Raw genomic sequence first — 21,794 nt, 5'->3', positions numbered from 1 at the left:
CACGTATTAGCATAAAGCATTGTAGAATGTAGAGGAAAGGAAACCAAGACTGTACCAAAGGCTGAAGGCGGTGGGTGGAGAACTGGGCGGGATTAATAAGGAGGCACAGAGTTCCTGGAAACCAAAACCTCACTGCAAAGGGACACGTTCCCACGTCCAACCCGAAGGCTAGCAACTTGGAATGAGCACGCCCTTCCTGGCCAATCTGAAAACTTGGGGAAGAAAAATGAATCACCTATGAAAGTGCACACAGTAAAGAGGCAATGGTACCTCCCCAAACAACGCTGGTGAAATTACATCTTTTGTTAAGAGTTTATTGTAACGGAAAAGTCTCAGATTACTATCGTTTCGAAAAGAGGACGCTGTTTCTCCCCTGCACTAGAAGGAGAGGGAAATAGAAAACAAACAAATAGCTAACTCTTTGGAATGCTGTTCAGTATTTAGCATCATGCACGAGAAGAGAAAGAACTGCTAGAAAAGAGAAAGAACTGCTAGAAATGTAGACGCTGCAAGATTGAAATGGCACTTGGGGGAAAGAAGAAAAAGAGTCTTCTTCACTTTGAAGTGTAGCTTTGTTTTAATTGAGGATGCTAAATATTTTGACACTTGGAAACAGGAGAAGTATCTTTCTGTGCAGTTGCATGCATGCATGCTTGCATTTTCATTAGAAAAGCAAAGCTTTCCCAAAATGCATTTGGAATATAATAGTGTATATGCTAGTGTATTTATCCGGAAGAGTTAACTTCCAAGATTCCAGGCTAATCTGAACTCTGACATACTCAGAGGGTTAGGGAAGGGAGGAAGGGAGAAAAAGAAAGAGAAGGAAAAAAGAAAAAGAAAGAGAGAAAGATCTAAAAAAAATCTTAATATGGGGCAGGAATTTCTTGTCAGAGTTCTTATGTCTTTTTAAATATCCATTATAATTAGCAGAATTGATTTTATTAATTTGGTATAGCGTTGCAATGTTGTTTACAAATTTTGATCCTGCATTTTCAGCATTTAAAGGTTAGTACAGTAATAGACTGTAAAGATTTCCAGTCATCTTGTAACCGTATTGCTTGTGTATGTGGTTAATAAAGTACTGCGACTGGGATAAATGCATTTTTGGACTGAGCAGCAGAATATAGCAGCAGTTTATAATTTCCTCACTAGCAGAGATAGGGATGGGGGGGAGATGGTGGAATAATAATATATCTGGATATTGTAAAAGAAGTGGGGGAAACTTTTCTTCCCTGAAGACTATACCAACATGACAAAATGCCTTGTGTTCCAACATTGGAGAGAGCCAGAGCCAAGTATGGACGAAGTAGAACCAAAATGTTCATAGTAATAGAATTCTAGTTACACGGGTGCCAGAAGCGGCACTCAGAGCCCTCTCTGTGGGCACGTGTGCCATCGCCCCAGTCCTAGGCCTTCAGCTGGGTTTTATAAAACCTTTTTGCTTTAGGCCTCTGCCGCTGTGTGCAAAAAAAAAAAGGTTCAATCAATCAGATAATTTCAACTTCTCGCGGGAAAAAAAAAGATCTTGCAAAGTTGGAATTGACTGATTGAACTTTTTAGTCCCACCCAGTTTGCTGTTACCACTGTAGCCATGCCCATCCAATGGGCCACACCCACCCAATTGGCCATACCCACCCGACACCTGACGATGGGTTTTGGGTTGCAGTTTGGGCACTCGGTTTCTAAAAGGTTCGCCATCACTGCAATATAACATTATCACAGTTGTAAATAAGATTTCACTTAATAATGAAGTATTGTAATATATCTAAACTGGGATCATTTATTCCCAATGTTGGACTCTAGAATGAAAGACAATGATTTTTTTATCTTAGATTACTTCCTGTTGCACCAATATCCAGGCTTGAATTTGCCTCTTATCATAAAATTTGCATGTACCATTTGCACCAATGTATATTTTTGCAAATCCAAATTCTTTTCGTTTTAATCAATACTATTGCCTTGACTCATCAGGCTCTTTCCTATGCATGTAAAATGTTACCTGCAATGCTATCATTTTAAAATAATATATTAATAATATATTAAGTAATGTGAAACTGCTTGGACAGATTGGCATGCAATATTAGACACTTGGAATCAGGAATACTTAATTGGCTTAAAAATGGAGAAAAGCCCATCATAAGCATTTTTTTTCTGAGAAAATAGATGCATTCATATATTGTGTCAAGCCATGAACTGTTATATTTCTGGATTAGCATGTTATGATTTATACAACATGTTATAACTCAAAATGTGCCAACCTAACCAATTGTAATTGAGTACATGTATTATGTCATAAAATGCTTTATTGTAATTTTTATATCAGAAAATGTTTTATAAATGTTTATAAAATGTGCCAAATTTCAGTTCCACTGAAGTCATTGATTTTGGATTTTAAATGCATTCTGTAAGTTAGCCCAATTTAGCAACTGGGCTTTTGGAAAAGCACCTTTGGGACAAGCATGTCCCTGGATGATTGAGAAGCTCCATAGACATTTGGTTGAAAAAGTGTTGCCCTATGCTGCACAGTTTCATTCAGTTAAAAGTTGCAGACATGAGAGTTTTAATAGTATATAGATGACCATTTGATCTGGGGGGAGGGGTAATCCAAGTCTTTGATAAAGTCATTTGAGGGACTTGCATAAAAGGCTGAAAACTACTGCTTCAAGCTATAGTTTAGTATCAAGATAATAAGCCACAGCAAACATCCAAGTAGCGCTTACCCATTGCCTTTTTGATTCTCCAATGAAGTTGCAAGGATGATTACAATAGGCATAGCTTGGACCTTTTTCTAAATCCTAAATGTAGTTAATGTTAATATGATTTTCATGGTACAAGCCAGTTTCATAAATCAGGGCGTGAAATCATTTGTCTGATATAAGAAATGATGAATCTAAACTGAGAGCAAGAATATCTGAAATCTCCCCTATGGCCAAAGTGGAAAATGTCCATCATGTGGGTTGCTGTTTCAATGCTCAGATGAGCCTTTCATTTTATCAAAGCTAACAGCCATGAACAGACCTCTCATCCAATTTTAAAGCCATTGTGAGATCTTGAGGCAGTGAATTTCACAGATGGCTTCTGCATTGGGTAAGGAAATACTTTCCTTGGGTTGTAAAATGGATTTACAACTCATTTATTCTACCATGATAAGAGAATAGAGCTTATATTTCTCTTGTACAGTCTCTCTCTTGTCCTTCTTATCTAGATGGATTTTTATTTTTCACTGGGATCATGTGGTTTAAGCAAAATGTCATGAAAATCTAGCTAGCACATGCAATGATAACTTTGCCAGACTAGAAACTACAGTGAAAATGATTGGTTCTTTTTATTATCTCTGTATATCTGTATTACCAGACTACTCAATTGTAATAGCTATTACTTTTCTTTATACTATTCTCAGTCAACATTTCTACAGAACCCAGCAGCACATAACACCTGCAGATATATTCACTGAAATGCCACCGCCCCACCCTTTGCAAACAGGTGTTGCTATGCACCTTCGAACCGCAAAACACTAAGTGCCAGTGGATATGCAGAGAGATGAATTAGGCTTAGACTTCTATCAGGACTCAAATTGCTATTCTTCAATGAGCAGTCATGCCCTTGGCCAGATGCATAAAATAAAAATCTGAAAGATTTGCTTATAAAGAAGTTGGGTAACAGTTTAAGGAGAACAGGTTGGAAAGTGGTTAAGTTCCAGCTTCTCTACACATATTGTTATAACAAGGCAGGAAAAGGCCTCCAATGCTTGAAAGGTTCTGTTAACAAAACTGCCAGAGATGGGCAGATGGTTTGCTCAGCTTTAGTTGACAGTTTGATGTGAAAGCAAGAAAAGACTCCTTCAGTGTTTGATAGACACAACCACACTGCTATCTTGGTAAAAATGCAGTAGTGGATTGCCATTATCTTCTTCCAAAATTTATTTCCAATCTGGAGATGCCTAATGAAATAATAAATATATACTGTATTTGGCATTTTCAAGATCAGTCAGGAATGGTTAGATGCTGTCACCTCTGATGTGATATAAGAGGTAGCATAGGAAGGCTATATCCTGTATGCCACAGAAATGAGCTACTGCATGGCAGCCAGACAGAACTATACAGAAAGAGGGCATGAAACCATGATATGTACTTAAACCACAACGAAACTTTTGCCAACTTATATTCAGAGGAAGTATCCAAAGGGTTGAAGAGGAAACATGTTCCAGCAAAATTCATTCAGTTCAAAATTTCTGCAATGCACACACAAACAGGTGCATTATTTTTCTGCAATGCCTAGGGGTTTTTTCTTGGACTTATCTGAAAAATGTGCATGCAGCTGAAATTAGATTAACTGATAACTTATATTTCCTCAACTTAAAAAAAATCTCTTAGCATAATACTAGGCCTTGAGGATTCTAGAAATGGCATACATGGTTCCCCCTACTCCCAATTTATTGTATCTTCACAAGAAGGCTGTTAGGTAACTAAACTGAGAGACTGGGAGAGATCTACTAAGTCATCTACTAAGCTCAGTGCTGGATGAATGGGGATTTGAAATTGGAACTCTACTAGGCTACCCATCGGTGTCACATACAGACTGATAGAATGGAAGAGTTGAAAGGGAGTTTAGATATCACCTAGTTCAATTCCCAGCCCAGCCCATAATGCCATGACAACTATTCTCTAAAGAAAAACCATTATTAATTCATAGTGTAGGTGAATGCACTTGTATTATAATCTATCTTACTAAAATTGGGAGAATCTATTTTTCCAAATTTTAAAGAATATATAAATGTTCAAGAGGAGTCTACTGATTTCACATGGAGATCACGAAAATAGAAAAACAGAGGAGAGAATTCATATAAGCAGCTGAGAATGTGCAAACCTAGCCAGATATCTACATTTCTGGTGGTATAACAGTGCAACCATATTGTGGATTCAGATTGCTCTCCAGTAATAATTCCAGTTTCCAAAATAAATTACAGGTAATCCTTGACTTACGATCACAATTGAGCCCCCAATTTTTGTTGTTAAGTAAGAAAATTGTTAAGTGAGTTTTGGCCGATTTTATGACCTTTCTTGACGCAGTTGTTAACTGAATAACTGCAATCGTTAAGTTAGTAACATAGTTGTTAAATAAATTTTCCCCTTGACTTTGCTTGTCAGATGGGCACGAAAGGGGATCACATGACCCCGGGACACTGCAACCGTCATAAATTGCAAAGTGTCCGAATTTTGATCACGTGACTGTGGAAATGGTGCAATGGTGGTATGTGTGAAAAATGGTCATAAGTCACTTTTTTTTCAGTGCCATTGTAACTTTGAATGGTCACTAAATAAACTGTTGTAAGTTGTAGACTGCCTGTATTTAATATATTTTCAACAACAATTTATCACTGAGATATTATAATAGCAGATACTTTCTGAGAACGTTATGAAAGAATTTATCAACAGAGCAGTCTGGTAAGATTCCCAAGAAAACCAATATAACCTTCTGTTGGAGTTCAAAACTGCTAAGATTGGAAATTATACCATGAATCTGCAACAACATGGCACTTAATGCTGGTGAAAAGTTGGAGAAAAGAGACCAATTAAAAGGAAGAATAACCAGAGGTGTTTGAACATTTATAATCCCAAATGTAATACATTCTCTTCCGAAACAAATAAAACATGTTAAATATTCCATACAATTTCATATATTTGCATTTGGGGTATTGCCTGTAATGTAAGTATAATGCTGAGATATTTGATGAAATGTGGCACACACATTGTACAAATTGAAGAGCTGAAAAAATCCCAGGTAAACTGTTGGCTAGAAACAGAAATATTTCAGCATAGCTTCCTCCCTGCAATTTCTTTGTATGTTTCGCACAAGAGAATATGAATTGAGCTTTTAAAAAAAACAGAATATTGCCCAGTACTGGGACTTCAAATTATTATTTTTATAGCAATATTATTTTTATAGCAGGTGTAAAAAATGAAGCTACTTTAAGCAATGTATAAATATGAATGATACACAATTTGAACACCTTGTTTTATGCATCCAATAAATGAAGTTCAAATAGGCAGCCTTCTAAAGGGAGAATACATTCCTGTTTAGAAGTAATATTCTTTTTCCAACCATATTAGAATTGTTGGAGGAAAAACAAATAAGGATTGTGAGTGGATTGGCAAAGAGGACACCTAGTAGACTCAATGGTAGGATTAAACCCTTGCTTTACAGCTTTAGTTTCCTCACCATTACCGCAACATCAGTTAATCTCTTGCAAAAGCCTGTTTGGAAGTAAGAAAAAGGAAGCACTTTTCTAATTTGATTTTGGAACAGGCTCAGCTACCAATTACACTCTTTTGATACAGTATCCAAGCAACAAGCAAGAGGTTGAGAGAAAGTGGAATTCAAAGAACTCTTTGCTCAAAAAAACAAAAGGTAAAACACACAGAAAAAAGATGTAGGACAATCCCTGTTGCATATTTCACTTATGTAAAAGTTTCTGAAAAGTCTGCCCACTGGCAGTAACATAAAAAGTGTAATTTGGCCTTTAAATAAAACCCAGCAAAGGCAAGGAAAATCAACTTTTCAAAATGATAAAGTGAAAGGGCATTTTTCTCCAGAATATTTAGCAATAGCTAGCTCAGTGGTTCTCAACCTTTTTAATGCTGTGACCCCCAACCGGTCGTAAGTCAAGGACTACTTAACTGGTCGTAAGTCAAGGACTACTCAACTGGTGCAGCACCGTTTGCAGAATAGGACTTTTGGTGGGATCAACAGGGCAGAGACAGCCTGGACAATTCCTATTGGCTTTTGAAAGTCAATAGAATTAGACTCTATTCAAGACAGTCTATTCTATTGGCTTTCAAAAGCGAATAGAATAAAAGGGAGTAGCACAACTAAGGAAAAGGGGAAAAAAGTGGCGGACTGCATTGTTTGGCGACCCCCATGAAATGGTCGTTCGACCCCAAATGGGGTCCCAACCCACAGGTTGAGAACCACTGAGCTAGCTACTATAGTCAATATACAATCCCGATGTGATTCTTTCACACATCCACATTTGGTGACTGACTTTATTTCTGAAAGTTGAGTAAATCCAAATTAAACTCTGTCAAACTGAATAGCCATGAAGGTATCCTGAAGTAATGAAGAAACAGGTACAAAAAGAGTTACACCTCTATCTTTTACATTTCTCTGTCGTAAGATCCATTTGTGAACTTGCATTTTCCCTAAGAAAGCGATTCTTGAATTTTTGTCCTATAGATAGATCCTCTCATCCTTGTTGCTTTTCATTGGCATCCAATTGGCCACTTTAGGAACACAATGCTAGATCAGATCTGCTCCAGCAGGTTCTAACAATATATAAATGTGCAAACAACCTATTAACTGTTTCAACAAGGTAAATAAACAAAAAGCCTACTTAAACTACTTACTCATCCACTATAAAAGTACCCAGTTAAGTATTTGCTACACTAAACATTTTTCACATTTTCCATTATCTAGTGAAGAACACATTAATATCAAAACATAGTTTAGCTTATTGTGCTCTCTGGTACCCATGTCTTCCAATCATATAGCTGAGATGACGATAGTGAACCTCAAAATCAGAATATTGCATATGCACTCCAGCTTAGATAAGCAAATTGAAAAGCTCAAGCAGAAATACAGAATATAATCAGCAATTGTACAATTAGTAACATTTGTACCTTAGCTCACTCTGATTGTTTAAAATTGCCTCTTCAGTCAAATATTGATTGATTACTAGTAAAGCTGAAAAATATTTGCACTGTAAAAAGGTCTCAAGAGTTTAGAAGACCCCCTTTTGCCTTCTCTGAATGAAAACCCTTTCTCCAGCCTTCAGATCTCCATAGTTGCTAATAGCCCATTTCAAAGATAAGCATGCCTGCTCCTATATTACCACAAGAAAAAAGTGAAGGAAACAATTGGTCCATTAGTGGGTGAAAGTGGTAAGAAGGTGACTAGCAATAGGGAGAAAGCAGAACTATTTAACTCATTTTTTGCATCTGTCTTTACACAAAGGGAAAAAACAGACCAACCTATCAAAAATAGTGCCATAAAAAACAGTATAGAAATAAAAGTTAAGATAGGCAAGAAAATGATAAGTGAGCACCTGTCCAGCCTAGACAAGTTCAAATCACCAGGACCAGATGGATTACACCCCAAGGTTCTCAAGGAACTGGCAGATGTGATCTCAGAACCACTGAACTACATTTTCCAAAGATCTTGGAGCACTGGAGAACTACCAGAGGACTGGAAAAGAGCTGATGTAGTTCCCATCTTCAAAAAAGGAAAAAAAATGGATCTAGGAAATTACAGACCTATCAGCCTGACCTCAATACCTGGGAAGATTCTGGAAAAGATAATCCAACAAAGAATCAGCAAACACCTAGAGGCAAACAAAGTCATTACTAAAAGCCAACATGGGTTTGTGAAAAACAGATCATGCCAGACAAACCTTATTGCATTCTTTGACCAAGTGACAAAATTAGTGGATCAGAGGACTGCTGTGGATATAATTTACGTGAACTTCAGTAAGGCATTTGATAAAGTAGATCACAACCTACTACTCGATAAGATAGAAAAATGTGGGTTAGACAGCATCATCACCAGATGGATTCGTAGCTGGCTGACCGGCCGTACTCAACGTGTGGTCCTTAATGGAACTGCATCTACATGGAGGGAAGTGTGTAGTGGGGTGCCTCAGGGCTCTGTTCTAGGCCCAGTGCTCTTCAACATCTTCATCAATGATTTGGACGAGGGGATAGATGGGAAACTCATCAAATCTGCGGATGACACCAAGCTGGCAGGAATAGCCAACACTCCAGAAGACAGGCTTAAGATACAGAAGGACCTGGACAGACTTGAACACTGGGCGCTATCTAACAAAATGAAATTCAATGGTGAAAAAAGTAAGGTTCTACATTTAGGCAAGAAAATCCAAATGTACAGGTATAGTATAGGGGGTACCTTGCTCAATAGTAGTAACTGTGAGAGGGATCTTGGAGTCCTAGTGGACAATCACTTAAATATGAGCCAGCAGTGTGCTACAGCTACCAAAAAAGTCAACACGGTGCTGGGCTGCATTAACAGGGGGATAGAATCAAGTTCACGTGAAGTATTAATACCACTTTACAATGCCTTATTAAGGCCACACTTGGAATACTGCATCCAGTTTTGGTCACCACGATGTAAAAAAGATGCTGAGACTCTAGAAAGAGTACAGAGACGAGCAGCAAAGATGATTAGGGGACTGGAGGCTGAAACATATAAGCAACGTTTGGTGGAAATGGGTATGTCTAGTTTAATGACTAGAAGGACGAGGGGGGGGACATGATAACAGTGTTCTAATATATCAGGGGCTGCCACAAAGAAGAGGGAGTCAAGCTATTGTCCAAGGTGCCTGAAGGCAGGACGAGAAGCAATGGATGGAAACTGATCAAGGAGAGAAGCAACTTAGAACTAAGGAGAAACTTCCTGACAGTTAGAACAATTAACCAATGGAACAACCTGCCTCCAGAAGCGGTGAATGCTCCAACACTGGAAGTTTTTAAGAAGAGACTGGACAGCCATTTGTCTGAAATGGTGTAGGGTTCCTATTTGAGCAGGAGGTTGGACTAGATGACGTCCAAGGTCCCTTCCAACTTTATTATTATTATTACTATAGTAAGTGCTTTTCCTCTCCTCCTGAGCAGCAGAGCTGGGCTAAGGTTAATGGTCTCCTTTTGAAGCAGACATTGCTTTTCTCCTGTTCAGCTGGTATTCCAGCGGATATAAAATGTGCCATCCATTCAGTTTGGCAAATATCAGCCAGCCTATTATTACCATGGATTAGTCTCTTCAAATGCCAAGGGATGAACAGATGTAGACTTAAATAATATACATCAGACTGATGCTCTTGTAGCACTGGCTTTCCTCTCTCTCTTGATAAAAACCTTCACTAATGCGGAAAAAGGTGGTGGTGGGGAATCTAGTTGTTTTCAGTTGCATCACTTTTGTGATTTCAAAATAGGCACATGAATAAAAATAATAATGATGTTTTGAGTTCTCTCCTCCCCTATTCAAAATTTTGTTCCATTTGAGGTCATTTGATTTCATATTTTCATAGTCTTGCCAACTGCAATCTATGATATGAGATTAAGAACATTAGAATAAAACTTCAATTATACAAGTTCAGAGATGTAAAATGGTGTAGCCTTTGATTGCCTATACATATTTTGTCAATATATGTGTTGTGTGTATGGCCAAAAATATGGTCTCTAATTGGCATTTTTGTTTTGTTTTGATGTCTTTATATGGCTAACTATGGTTGTAAGATTATGAGTGCTTAAGGTATTATTTTTACCACATAAAACTCTCCCCCAAATCCCAAAGGTGCTTTTCAAAAGGCAACTGGACTTTCTTTATTTTTATTATGCCATTTTATTATTGGCAACCTCTACTATATTGTCATGATTCTCCCTCTTACAATGCATTCAGTTTGTTTCTACCTATCTTAAGCAAGCCAAGATATAAAGAATAGTTCTTTAACACTTCCAGAGTTAATAGCCAGCTACATCTACATATTCCATTTGAATGGATTCAAGCATCTATCCTCCTAATTCCATTTATCAAATCCTGGACAAATTTTGTATATATGCTTGTGTATTTATTTGTTTAATACTCAATCAGCTGTTTCTCATGCATTCTCGTTTTACTTCCTTCTCCATTCAAATGGGCAAGCTGAACAAGCTGGTAACCATAGTTCTCCTCTCTTGCACATGCATTTCACGTGTACAAACCAATCGTTGTATCTTATTAGATAACAGGTAAGTTAGCATGTATAGTGGTGCTTAAAAATTTGTGAACCTTCTGAATTGTCAATATCTCTGCATAAATATTACCTATGTGATCTGTTTTCCACAGAAGTCCTAAAATTAGGTAAAGAGAATCCAATTAAACATATGAGTTAAAAACATTACACTTGTTTTGTGTATTTATTGAAAATGCTCCAAAGCCAATTCCCCCTTTCCTTTTTCAACATTCTAAGCTCCCTTCATCCTAGCTATTTGTTCCTTTCAGATACTTTAAAAAAAAAAAGTTTTGGCTATAGTACTCATTTCTATATCTGTTTTCTGCAATCAAATCTATTCTTTTACCATGAGATCATCTGTAACGGTCCTGAAATAAATTGTGCAATGTACAATTCCCAAACTCCTCTTGTCTTTGTTTAATTCATACTAAATGCTCAAGCACTAAGGTAAATACTATTTGCTAAGGTTAGATACCATTTTATCAGAGCCCAGTTTATTTTGCAACCTGCTGAGGGTTTTCTCTTTTGTTTAGAAGGAATTGTTCTAATTGGATAATGAACCTATTTCCTGCTATTAAATCTTGGAATATGGATTGATGTGTGTGGGGTAAAATAAATAATAATAATAATAATAAACCAGCTACTTTTCAAATCCCTCTGGGCCAACTGGCAGAATTTCCACAAAACTCAGAAATTTAGACCAGTTTCAGAAAGCTCAAGAGTAAAATGGAATTTCTTGAGTAACAAAAAGTAGCAATGATTGTATGCGGTCAAGCGTTGTAATTCACGGGGATATATATTAAGTCTTATCAAACAAAATCCCAAAACCACAGTAAATCTGAATATTCACAGTTGTAGGTTGTTGTTTTTTGTTTTACTTTCACCTGGATTTTACCATGAACTTAAAACTGCTCCAGATTAACTGGAGAGATTTTTGTATGTCTCCTCATCAAAATAGCTCTAATATAGTTTCACCTTGAGACTGAAGGGGCCAGCTGTCTCAAGGATACCAGCTCTCGATTAAACAAGAGAAAATCTCAGTCAGACACTTTTTGTTTTATGTTTCCATCTGCTACTAAGTAATTCCTTCAAATGCCCTTTGCAGAACTTAACCTCTGGTTGTCTCTATTGCTTCTGCGGCCCTCTAAACTTTTATAGTACCAATATTACTTAACTTAGTCTTGCAGACGTTTCACAGCATTTATATAAGAAAGTGCTGGAAATGACATGTCCCAAAACATGCTATAAAATGGGAAGAAAATTATAGCATAATAAAAGGCTGAGGCTTTGCTGGTAGACGACTCAAATTTCAAACTTAATTCTTCAACCTAAAGATAGGCAACATGGTCTTTATCAGACCATCAAATAGTTCAGATCAATATTTGAAACGAAATATCCAAACATATTTGGATATGATTTAAATGGCAGCTATAACAATGATCCATCTGCCTGAGGGAGAGAGAATCTAACTACTAATAATGCATCCCTCTTCATTGGACATACTCAAGCAGAGGGTGGACAACAATTAAACTTAGATTCTTAATTTTTATTTCTATGCTAAGTATGGGGTTGAACTCGCTAGCCCAAATAGAATCCTAATTCTATTATTCTATCTTGGAAAATACAAATGACCATAAAGTAGGATACAACCTTCAATTAAATTGAATTGGATATGTTGGAACTTTGTATCAAATTCAAGTTCCTTTCAAATGCTCACCACAAAACATTACCTCTTCATTCCAAGCTAGGAAGCTAGCAGGGGACAAAGCATAAAGTTCCTTTTTATTCTCTTTGGATGAGCCCCAGTCAAAGTGGGAGGTGATGGCGTTCGTAATTGCTAATCACATATAAGGCTGTTAATGGAAGCAGTCCTATATTTACAGTAAAAGCTCGAGAGTACAGAATTTTTTGTGTGTTGCCAAGAACAACTGTCCCATAGGAATATGCAAGATTTCCAAATGAAACATGGAAGATGTGTACAGATTGTCCTCGATTTACAGCAGTTTGTGAGTGGCCGTTCAAAGTTACAATGGCACTAAAAGTGACTTATGACCACTGCAACATCCCTGTGGTCACATGATACATCATTTAGATGCTTGGCAACTGACTCATACTTATGAGTCCTTGGATTATCTGATCCCCTTTTGCGACCTTCTGGCAAGCAAAGTCAATGGGGAAGCCAGATTCTCTTAATAACCATGTTATTAACTTAACAACTGCAGTGATTCACTTAACAACTATGGCAAGAAAGGTCATATAGTGGGCCAAAACTGATTTAACAACTGTCTTGCTTAGCAATAGAAATTTTGGGCTCAACTGTGGTCATAAGTCGAGGATCACCTGTATTTCCAATCTCTTTAGCTTCAGGACTTCTCTGAAGAATAGAGATGCATATTTATCATATCAGAATGAGTTGTGCATACTTCTCAATATGTCCCCAATATGGGTAAGAACCAAGTAGTCACTTGGTTTGGAAGCGAGCATCTCCATTCTTTGGAGGTATGGAAAAGAAAATGCTTCCAGCTTCTCCTCCTAGTTTTTAGGAACATTTCTCAAGGGAGACCTAAGTATTACAAAAGATGAAGGGCCTTCATTTCATCATTTAGGGCCTCTTTCACTCTTATTTTCAAAATTCTGACAGCAGGCACAGTGATGTAAGTCACATACTATGCAGTAAACAATATTAGGAGGGACAGCATAGAGCAATGGTAATAGCTTCATGTACATTCTAAGGTTTCATTCCACTCTCAGATCCCCTTCAGTATCCTTTACTGTTACCGTACATGAAATCATTTAAGTAGGAAAAAGCAGGGAAATGATCATCTCCTATTTCTTTCAGTGAACAAATGCTGAAAGAATTGTGTGGGATTTTTTTCTGAACAAATAGTCTAATGCCTTTACACTTTATATCTTTGTTATCTCCTGCTGTTGAGAGTACAACTAAATATTAAAAATAATTCTAGTAAATATATTTCAGACATATTTTAAGATATTTCTTGTGAAATGATAGCCTATTATAACCTTCTACTCTCTAAATGCACATGTAACAAATAAATGAAAAGGAGTACCTATTTTTTTATAGAAGCATGATGCAGCTCTAAATTTAGCATCAATTCACATCTACAGCTAACTTCTCAAATCAATTAAAATATGCTTCCTTTTACTTCATATATATTATTTACCGCTCAACCAGAGTGTGAAATAAACAATTAAAATCAATGGAGATATTTAGGTAATGGAATGTCTGTGAGCTTCCAGTGTTAACTAACCCATTGCCGTCCACCTGCAGTTCTAAAATATTTGGAGAACATTACTATGATGAAAGATTAACATGACATATTTGACCTAGGCTCTGTGTAGACTTACTCCGTGCTGGACATAGGCTGGGTTACACTTTGTGGCAAGCTATGATGTGTTTTGGTTTATTTGCCACCATATTTTGAGATGCTTAGTCAGTATCTCTTATAAATAATGATGTATAGTTTACTATGTTGTACAAATCTACCCAGTTGTGTTCTATTCAGTAGATTGGGGTGAACAAGACATGGCTTAGTATGATATGTGGATTAAGTAACTGCTTTGATTAGCTTACTCGAGTCCAATTTTTTTAAGGACTTGGATAGCAGCCTGCTCCTCAGCCATTCCACAGAATAATTTTCTCTCATTCCCCAAGAGCTCTTTAACTTGCTCCACAATGACTCACTCTCTCTCTCTCTCTCTCTCTCTCTCTCTCTCTCTCTCTCTCTCTCTCTCTCTCTCTCTCTCTGTGTGTGTGTGAGAGAGAGAGAGAGAGAGAGAGAGAGAAGGGGGGGAGAAAATAACTTGGAGATTATGGCTGGCCATTTTGTGTTCTCCTCTTGCAAGCACACAAGAAAAAATTTCAGCATCTTCCCAACTGGCATGGCCCCACCTTGCAGTATGTCTCATGCTGCTGAGGCATTTTGTTCAGAGGTCAGGAATGTTGGCAAGCTACCATAGGATTTAGGAAATCATTTACAGAGTGTGTTGAAATGCCTATGCAGGGCATTGCCCGCAAAAGGCAGAGGGAATCTCACGTCACAATGACCCAATACTCCTCACATACTCTAATCTGTACTCCAACTATACAAAAACCTTTAGATCATGTGTGGACTTTCCCACATCAGATGACTTAATATATCAAGGACAGAAATTTGTATGGAGGTGACAACCAGCTTAGAGCACTGCAAACTTCTTGGCTTTCAGAAAGCAACCTGAAAGCTTGAGATTTTAGTTTCTATTTTCTTTCTTTGAGAGCTGAGTAACCATCACCAAGATAAAAGATTAGTATATAAAGGACATGATATTGCCCTCTAGCTTCAGTAGGATTCATAACTAGTATTACTGGCAGATACCTATATCCAAATGATACAAAATGACTAGACTGTTGTAGACATGGGTTATAACATGTGATAGTTCCAGCTGATTTATGCATCTGAGGGAGTCTTCTCAGTATACATCTAGATACAGGTCAAAACAGTACTTTAAACTCAAGCCAGAAGACTGTTTCTACCAGCACTTTGAGTTTTTCAATCATCACAAAATATCTGTAAGGGTTGATCGTTTTAGGACTACACATTCTGAATCAAGTAAGTATATTTATGGTTTAAAAGAGTTCCTAAACCAATTGGCTTCCAACTTATAATTAGCTTGTTTTGAAACATAATTTCTTCTAATGATGATAATACTTCCAATATCAAAGAGCCTCAAATTATTTTTCAATTAAATATCAATAAAATACATGCCAGATGCATTAAAGCAATATAAAATAAGAATAATGGGATAAGGATTTTTCTTATGATCTTCTTACTGACTATTCTCTTACATTCTACTTTAGTTCAAATAGCATTATTATGGTTTGTTGCACAGTCAGCCAGATGTTCAGACTGGATCTAGCATGCATTATTACTATTACTATTATTGTTGTTGTTGTTGCTCTTTTTGGATATGCTTGAAGAACAAGGCAGAGTATAGCACTCCCTCTGTTAATTCTGCCTACAACAATGACCCTGTGAATTAAACTGAACTGGAAAACTGACTAGTCCAGAGTCACCCTGTGCAAATGAATTCACATCTAGGTCTTCCTAGTCCCAGGAAGAAAAAGCTTGAATCCTGGGGAACTCAGTAACATTTAGGTACATTACAGTTAAGACAAATCAGTTGTTTGCCTGCTGAAAGTGAGAATGTTGCCGGTTCTTTTGAATAGCTATGTATTTCAAAGGGAGGATTCATAGAACTGTTTTTCAGTTTAATACAACATTCCCAACAGTTTCATTCTTCTCTTTTGACAAGTCAAAACAAACCAGGAGCTCTTCAGTTATCTATCATTTCCTACTGGTTTTGGAATACGGCAAAATGTTAGACTTAGATCTTGCCCCCTTCCCTCCATCTTCAGAAGCAATAATGTGTCATTTATGCATTCCTTTGTACCTGCCAAGTCCCTACCTAACCAATTAAATATTCTTTTAATTAAAAAAAATGAAAGAAAAGTTAGCATGATACAAAGCAAAGACTATGTTCAAAGGTCTCTATAGATCTAAAGGCATAAATAAAAATCAGAGCCAAACCTAAGAGTTGGTTATCACTCAGTTCTTTGCCTTCTGATACAAAAGTAATTTGTGATTAGTCACATTCATTATAGCAACCATTTTGTGAGAGTATCTACATTTCACTCTTAATATTTCTCACTGGACTGAAAAGATTAAGGGCCCCGACCTACATTTCTCTTAAACTGAAACCATATAACTGCAAAGTGCAGCTGTAAATAGGTGAAGGATAATCTTGATCATCTTCTGCTTTATTCTGATTCTATGTTTGATCACAGCTGTTCAATAGCTGTAAAGCACTTGCTGAAATCAACAGGTTGGATACAGACAATGAAAATCATGTATAGTAATGTTCATTTATGAAACTATATGTTGGAGACTTTATAATAATAAGGGTTTTACTGAGAGAAGCAGGATTAACTATATCATTTATTAGGGGAAAGAAATAGCAGCTTTAACCACTCTGATGGAATGGAATATAAATCAGAGCCAAACCAATGAAAAAACCTTTGTAGTGCAGTGATTTAAATATTGAGTTAGCACCTAGGAAAGTCGGGTTAATGTCCAGCCTTAGGCATGAAAACACCCTAGGAGCCCCCCCTTTTTTTTCATTCACTTGTGTTCAATTCTCAGAGACTGCCTGACAAATTCATGAAGTTTTCTTGGCAAGGTTTTTCAGAAGTGGTTCCTTCCTAGGACTGAGAAAAAGAGATTAGTCTAAGATCACCAACTGGCTTTGTGCCTAAGGCAGGACCAGAACTCATGGTCTCCCAGTTTCTAGCCTGATACCTTAACCACATACTGGCTCATATCATGTTCATATAATCACTCACTATCCATGTCACTTGTTACCAGCATTATAATGTCTTTGAATTGTTCTCAGTGATGTTTATAGAGTGACCAGCAATGTAATTGGCTATTGAGTGAGTGAGGTTGTGATTTTGCCTCTAAGGAGGAAATCCATATAAAGATCAGCTATGGAAAAGGCAGCTGGAACAGTGTATCGTTCTCTCATCTCAGTCAGCAGGTTATTAAGCAACCGTGGTAGGAAAAAAACTTTAATCTCCATTTAATTATTTGAAAATAGATTACATCTCCTAAAGAGTACAAGGTCATCTCTTCTGTGTTCAAATTGATCTTTATCTTCTTTGTTGAAGCATGGCAGCAGTGAGGTTAGCTGGTATTAGGATATAATTGTTGCTGATAGCAGAATTATGTCCATTTATTCTTTTGTCCAGTTTGTCCAGTGCAAATTGCCATAAGGGGCAATAGACACAGCTTTGCATTACATGGGAAGATGGGCAGGTGTATATATCCCTAATGTGGAGGATATTGTTCCCATTAAATTCACCCACAGCATGAGGAATTAATATATCTAAAACATTTGCCATGTTATACAATCAGCTTTTCCCATTGTTGTTACAAATGCCTGAATGTACAAAATGAAAATAGTACCTTAAATATTCAACCCAAGTAATAAAAGGTAGGAAATTGCCTTATCCAGGTCAGATCGTTAGTTCTCTTAGTTCACTACTGTCAACCAATTGATAGTACAGTATTTCTCTAGATTACAAGCAAGGTTGTATTCCAGGACTGAATTTAAGATCTTCTACATATAAAGTTGATGTTTTATTACAAAACTACAAGATAAATTCTTTGAAATTAGCATTTCATGATTCTTTCTGGATTGAAATGTGTAAATAATGTATTGTAGTACAAATGCTTACAGTGTGTTATCCTATTATATATAAATTGCACAGCACACTAAATTATATCCTACTATATACATTATTATAATCAGTTTTTCCCATCAGCATTCCAATTCGTTAAAGTAGCTTGAAATTAAGTGTCTCTGACTGTATTATTTTTTCATTTGGTTTTAACAGCAAGTCACATTACAGGTTACAAGGCATCAAGTCATGATTTGGGCCCTTTCAAGTCATGATTTGGGCCCTTAAAACAAAACCAGTTCATTAAATCAGGATGTTTAAACCATGGTTTAAGTCATAAGGGACAGATTCAAATATTGCTCCAGTGTCAAATACAAACAAGCAGGCCACTTGGTGTTTATTTCATAACTAAGGCCGTATACATGTAAAAATGAAGTCTTTTTTAAGGATCATTCTTGATCAAGAGTATTTGATTCACTTCCAGAAAGTAGTTCTTGGGTTTGAAAGGTGCAATAATCAAACATTATCTGTTTCTAATCAACCTCAGACTGCACAGTGAACCCACTGCAGCAATAGCAATCAGAGCAAAATTCCTACCTGCTAAGGCTTTAATGCGAGACCTCTCAAACAGCCGAGCAGAACTATTCTCATTGTCCCAGTCATCCACATCCCAGCGGTTATTAACATCGCTATATTGCTGTTGGATTTCAATGTTGTCATAGTCTGTTGCTACTGTTGTCGTCATCTTGAATCTTTTCAAGCGGGTCTCAGCATCAGCTACTCCTTAGGAAATCTGCAATAAGGAAACAGAGGGAGTGAGGGTAAATAATTATTGATCATTTGGAAGCTTCAAAAAAATGGGTAAATAACATCAGCTCTATCATTGTACAGTAAAAGGTCAGATTCCTCAGTGCATTCATGGCTGTGCACTTCCAAAGCAGCATTTGGCTGGGGCAGTTCACTGCTGTGTTCCCAAACAGAGTGTGTTTTGACTTCTAGTGATAATTCCCCAGCTGCAAAAATGGTTTTCACATCAGTAATACTGAAGATGAGCTGATATGGTTTTCCCTTCTCCCTTTACAGTATCCATACTAGATAATAGTTAAAAAGCATTCAGTAATATTAAGAACTAATGTCTGAGTTTATTTCCCTCTTGCCTCTCCATCACTAAGAAAGCATAAAGAGGAGGAAGAGCAGCAAAGCAACTGAGGTTGTTGACTGAACAGTGCAATTCTATTCATTATTAATTTCACATAGCTCAATGAGGCTTAGTTGTTGCAAGCAGCCTCCATAAAAGTAAGCGATTGGGCCTGTGCAAGTGAGAAGACAAAAGACACAAGCGGTAGGGAAAGGCAATCTAATGCATTCTGAGCAGAACACTGCTGATACAGCAAGTGAGAGTGGTAAAGTAGAATGGTAGCAAGAATGGATGCATGAGGGCATTCAAAGTTCTCCCCTATCCCACAAAAAAAACATTCAAATCCTTGCAGAACTCTAGAGTTCTATGCAAACCCATCTGAAAAACCCCAGTTTAGAGATTCTAAGGGTCACTGTGATTTTAACAGGCAAAATCAGTCACTCCTATCTCACCTTGCATTCACTATACTTATACAATAGGCTCTATTTTTAACATCCATTTTTAAATTGATCGTTCAAATTGCTAAGAACTCTTAGAGTTTTCTGCATATGCGTCTTTTATATTTAGTGATCATCCAGATTTTTGCAGTCCTAATTTTCATCTTCATGTTGCAGGTGCCTGCATTCTCTGTATTACTTTTATAGCCATAGTAGCAGAGGGAGTAACTTACGATCATCTATCATTCTTAGCCACTTCTTTTTGACTGAGACATGTCCCGACAGCATTAGTAACTTGGTCAAAAACTCCTGCCTATAATTCTACTTTCAATCTGCAGGCCTAAAAGCTTATCTAGCCAACATCTCCCCACAGCCAACATTTCTCATGAGATGTTGCATCTGTTCTCATGCAGATGTTCTCCACATGAGAAATATCAGCAAATGTAGAAAACCACCAAAGGTTGCAGTTGTATAAACATCTATTTTAAAACAAATACCTAAGAGTATCCATGTTCTCACCATATCCTGTGGCTACAGAATAGCAACTATTTATGCAGATTAACACAAAACTAGGTGAAGGAATGAAGTTGCTTGCATAAGGGCGTGGCTCATGACTGGCAGTTTGAAGTATTGAACAGAAACTTTCTATGGTGCAAGTCTCTATTGCAAGTATCATGTTTTTCATATTAAGACTGTTACATAATTTGAGGACTGTTTAATTTTCTGATGGTACTTTAAATGTACATTAGAATAAATTGTTCATGCAGCAAATAGAAAAGAAAAACTTTAGATTTCTTCTTGTTCACCAAATTAAGTATTTTCCTTTAGGGAAAAGGCCCAAATCAAAATGCAGTTAACTGCAAATCAAGTGTATTTCAAGATATTTTAAAGAAACAAGTCCACTCCCGATATGTACATTAGGAACATAAATTAGGTTTAGGGTTTTGTTTTGTTTTGTTTTGCAAGATGAGATAGGAATTTTTCTGATAATTTCAGTTTGAGATTTCATTTTCAAATACTTATCTTGTGTAAGAGGGAAAAAAATCTAAAAATCCAGAGAAATAAACCAAACTCAGCTCTCTGTAAGTAATGGAAAGAATAGCTTTTCTTCTAATGCAAGAACTTTCTACTTATAAATAAAATACACATAAATAAATATAATATAATAAATATTTTATTTCTGCATAAAGGAGCACTAGAAAAATGTAATCTGGATTTGCTCTGAAGCTCTGCAATATTTCCAATTTAATTGGGAAGAAGAAATCCAGAACACAGATTCAGAATGCAAAAACTATAACTGCTGCAATTTGTTAATGCATTCAAGTGATTTTTCAGGATTGTAGAGCTATTATGAGCACTGAATCCTGAAAACAGACGCAGCTACTTTAATAAGTTCCAGGCAATACTGAGTTTATACTCTCCTGATCTTCAAATCATTTTTCCTCCTAAATAATCTGAAGTACTGTACTGCTCACTGGCTTTTCTAGCACCTTATTTTATCCTATTTATAGAACCAGTCTGAGTATTTGGTTACTTCTCCTTTCTGTTTCCTGAAATGGTCAACATGTATCAGGAAGATTAGAAAAACCTTCATTGTCTGGAGTGCAATAGTTAAATATTGACCATAAAAACAACAAAACCAAACTGCTGTTGAGTAATCCAGTTGTGAAGAATAAACAGCTGTAGCCAACATTACTTTGAATTACCAAATGTCTTTTTTCCTGACACAATCAGAAATATTAGTTTAGTTTTCTGACTAAAAGGCTCCCTCTTTTTTAAATGAGCAGGGAGTTATCAGGCTTTATTATCTTGGAGAGAGAGAGAGAAAAATCTAAATATGGAGCACTCCTGTCTCTTGCAGTTTGGTGCAGAAAGCACTTCTCTTTCTAAATTAAAGCAGTGCTTGACAGTTCACTCATCTTATTTTATCAAGTTACTCCAACTCAGCCCCGCACCTCCATTAAATCCTCCATTAAATCTTCCCCAGAGATTGTCCCAAAGGCAACTAGACTTCTTTTGTTTTGCTTGAAGATATTTCGCTTCTCATCCAAGAAGCAGCTTCTCCTTCTCCTTCTTTTCTGAAGAAGCTTCTTGGATGAGAAGCAAAATGTCTTCAAGCAAAACAAAGAAAGTCCAGTTGCCTTTTCAAAAAGCGCCTCTGGGACAACCATGATCTGGATGATTGAGAATCTCCATAGACATCAC

General features: G+C 36.8%; 1 protein-coding gene across 2 annotated transcripts in view; it reads right to left on the bottom strand.

Moving 5' to 3' along the window:
- Positions 1 to 21,794, bottom strand: part of SPTBN1 (spectrin beta, non-erythrocytic 1) — a 220,935-nt gene that overhangs the window by 140,084 nt on the left and 59,057 nt on the right. The window contains exon 2 of one of the 2 annotated variants that reach the window (XM_039344336.1): positions 18,612 to 18,807. In XM_039344336.1, coding sequence (XP_039200270.1) covers positions 18,612 to 18,759 — 148 coding nt within the window. In that variant the 5' untranslated portion in view covers positions 18,760 to 18,807. Of the gene's footprint in view, positions 1 to 18,611; positions 18,808 to 21,794 lie in introns of those variants that run through there. The other variant, XM_039344337.1, reaches the window with a different exon arrangement.

Source organism: Crotalus tigris, unplaced genomic scaffold (genome assembly GCF_016545835.1).
Source record: "Crotalus tigris isolate CLP2741 ecotype Arizona unplaced genomic scaffold, ASM1654583v1 scf7180000017903.3850313, whole genome shotgun sequence".
Classification (NCBI taxonomy): Eukaryota; Metazoa; Chordata; class Lepidosauria; order Squamata; family Viperidae; genus Crotalus; species Crotalus tigris.
Note: the sequence above shows the minus strand (reverse complement) of the source record. Positions and strands in the feature narration are given on the sequence as shown.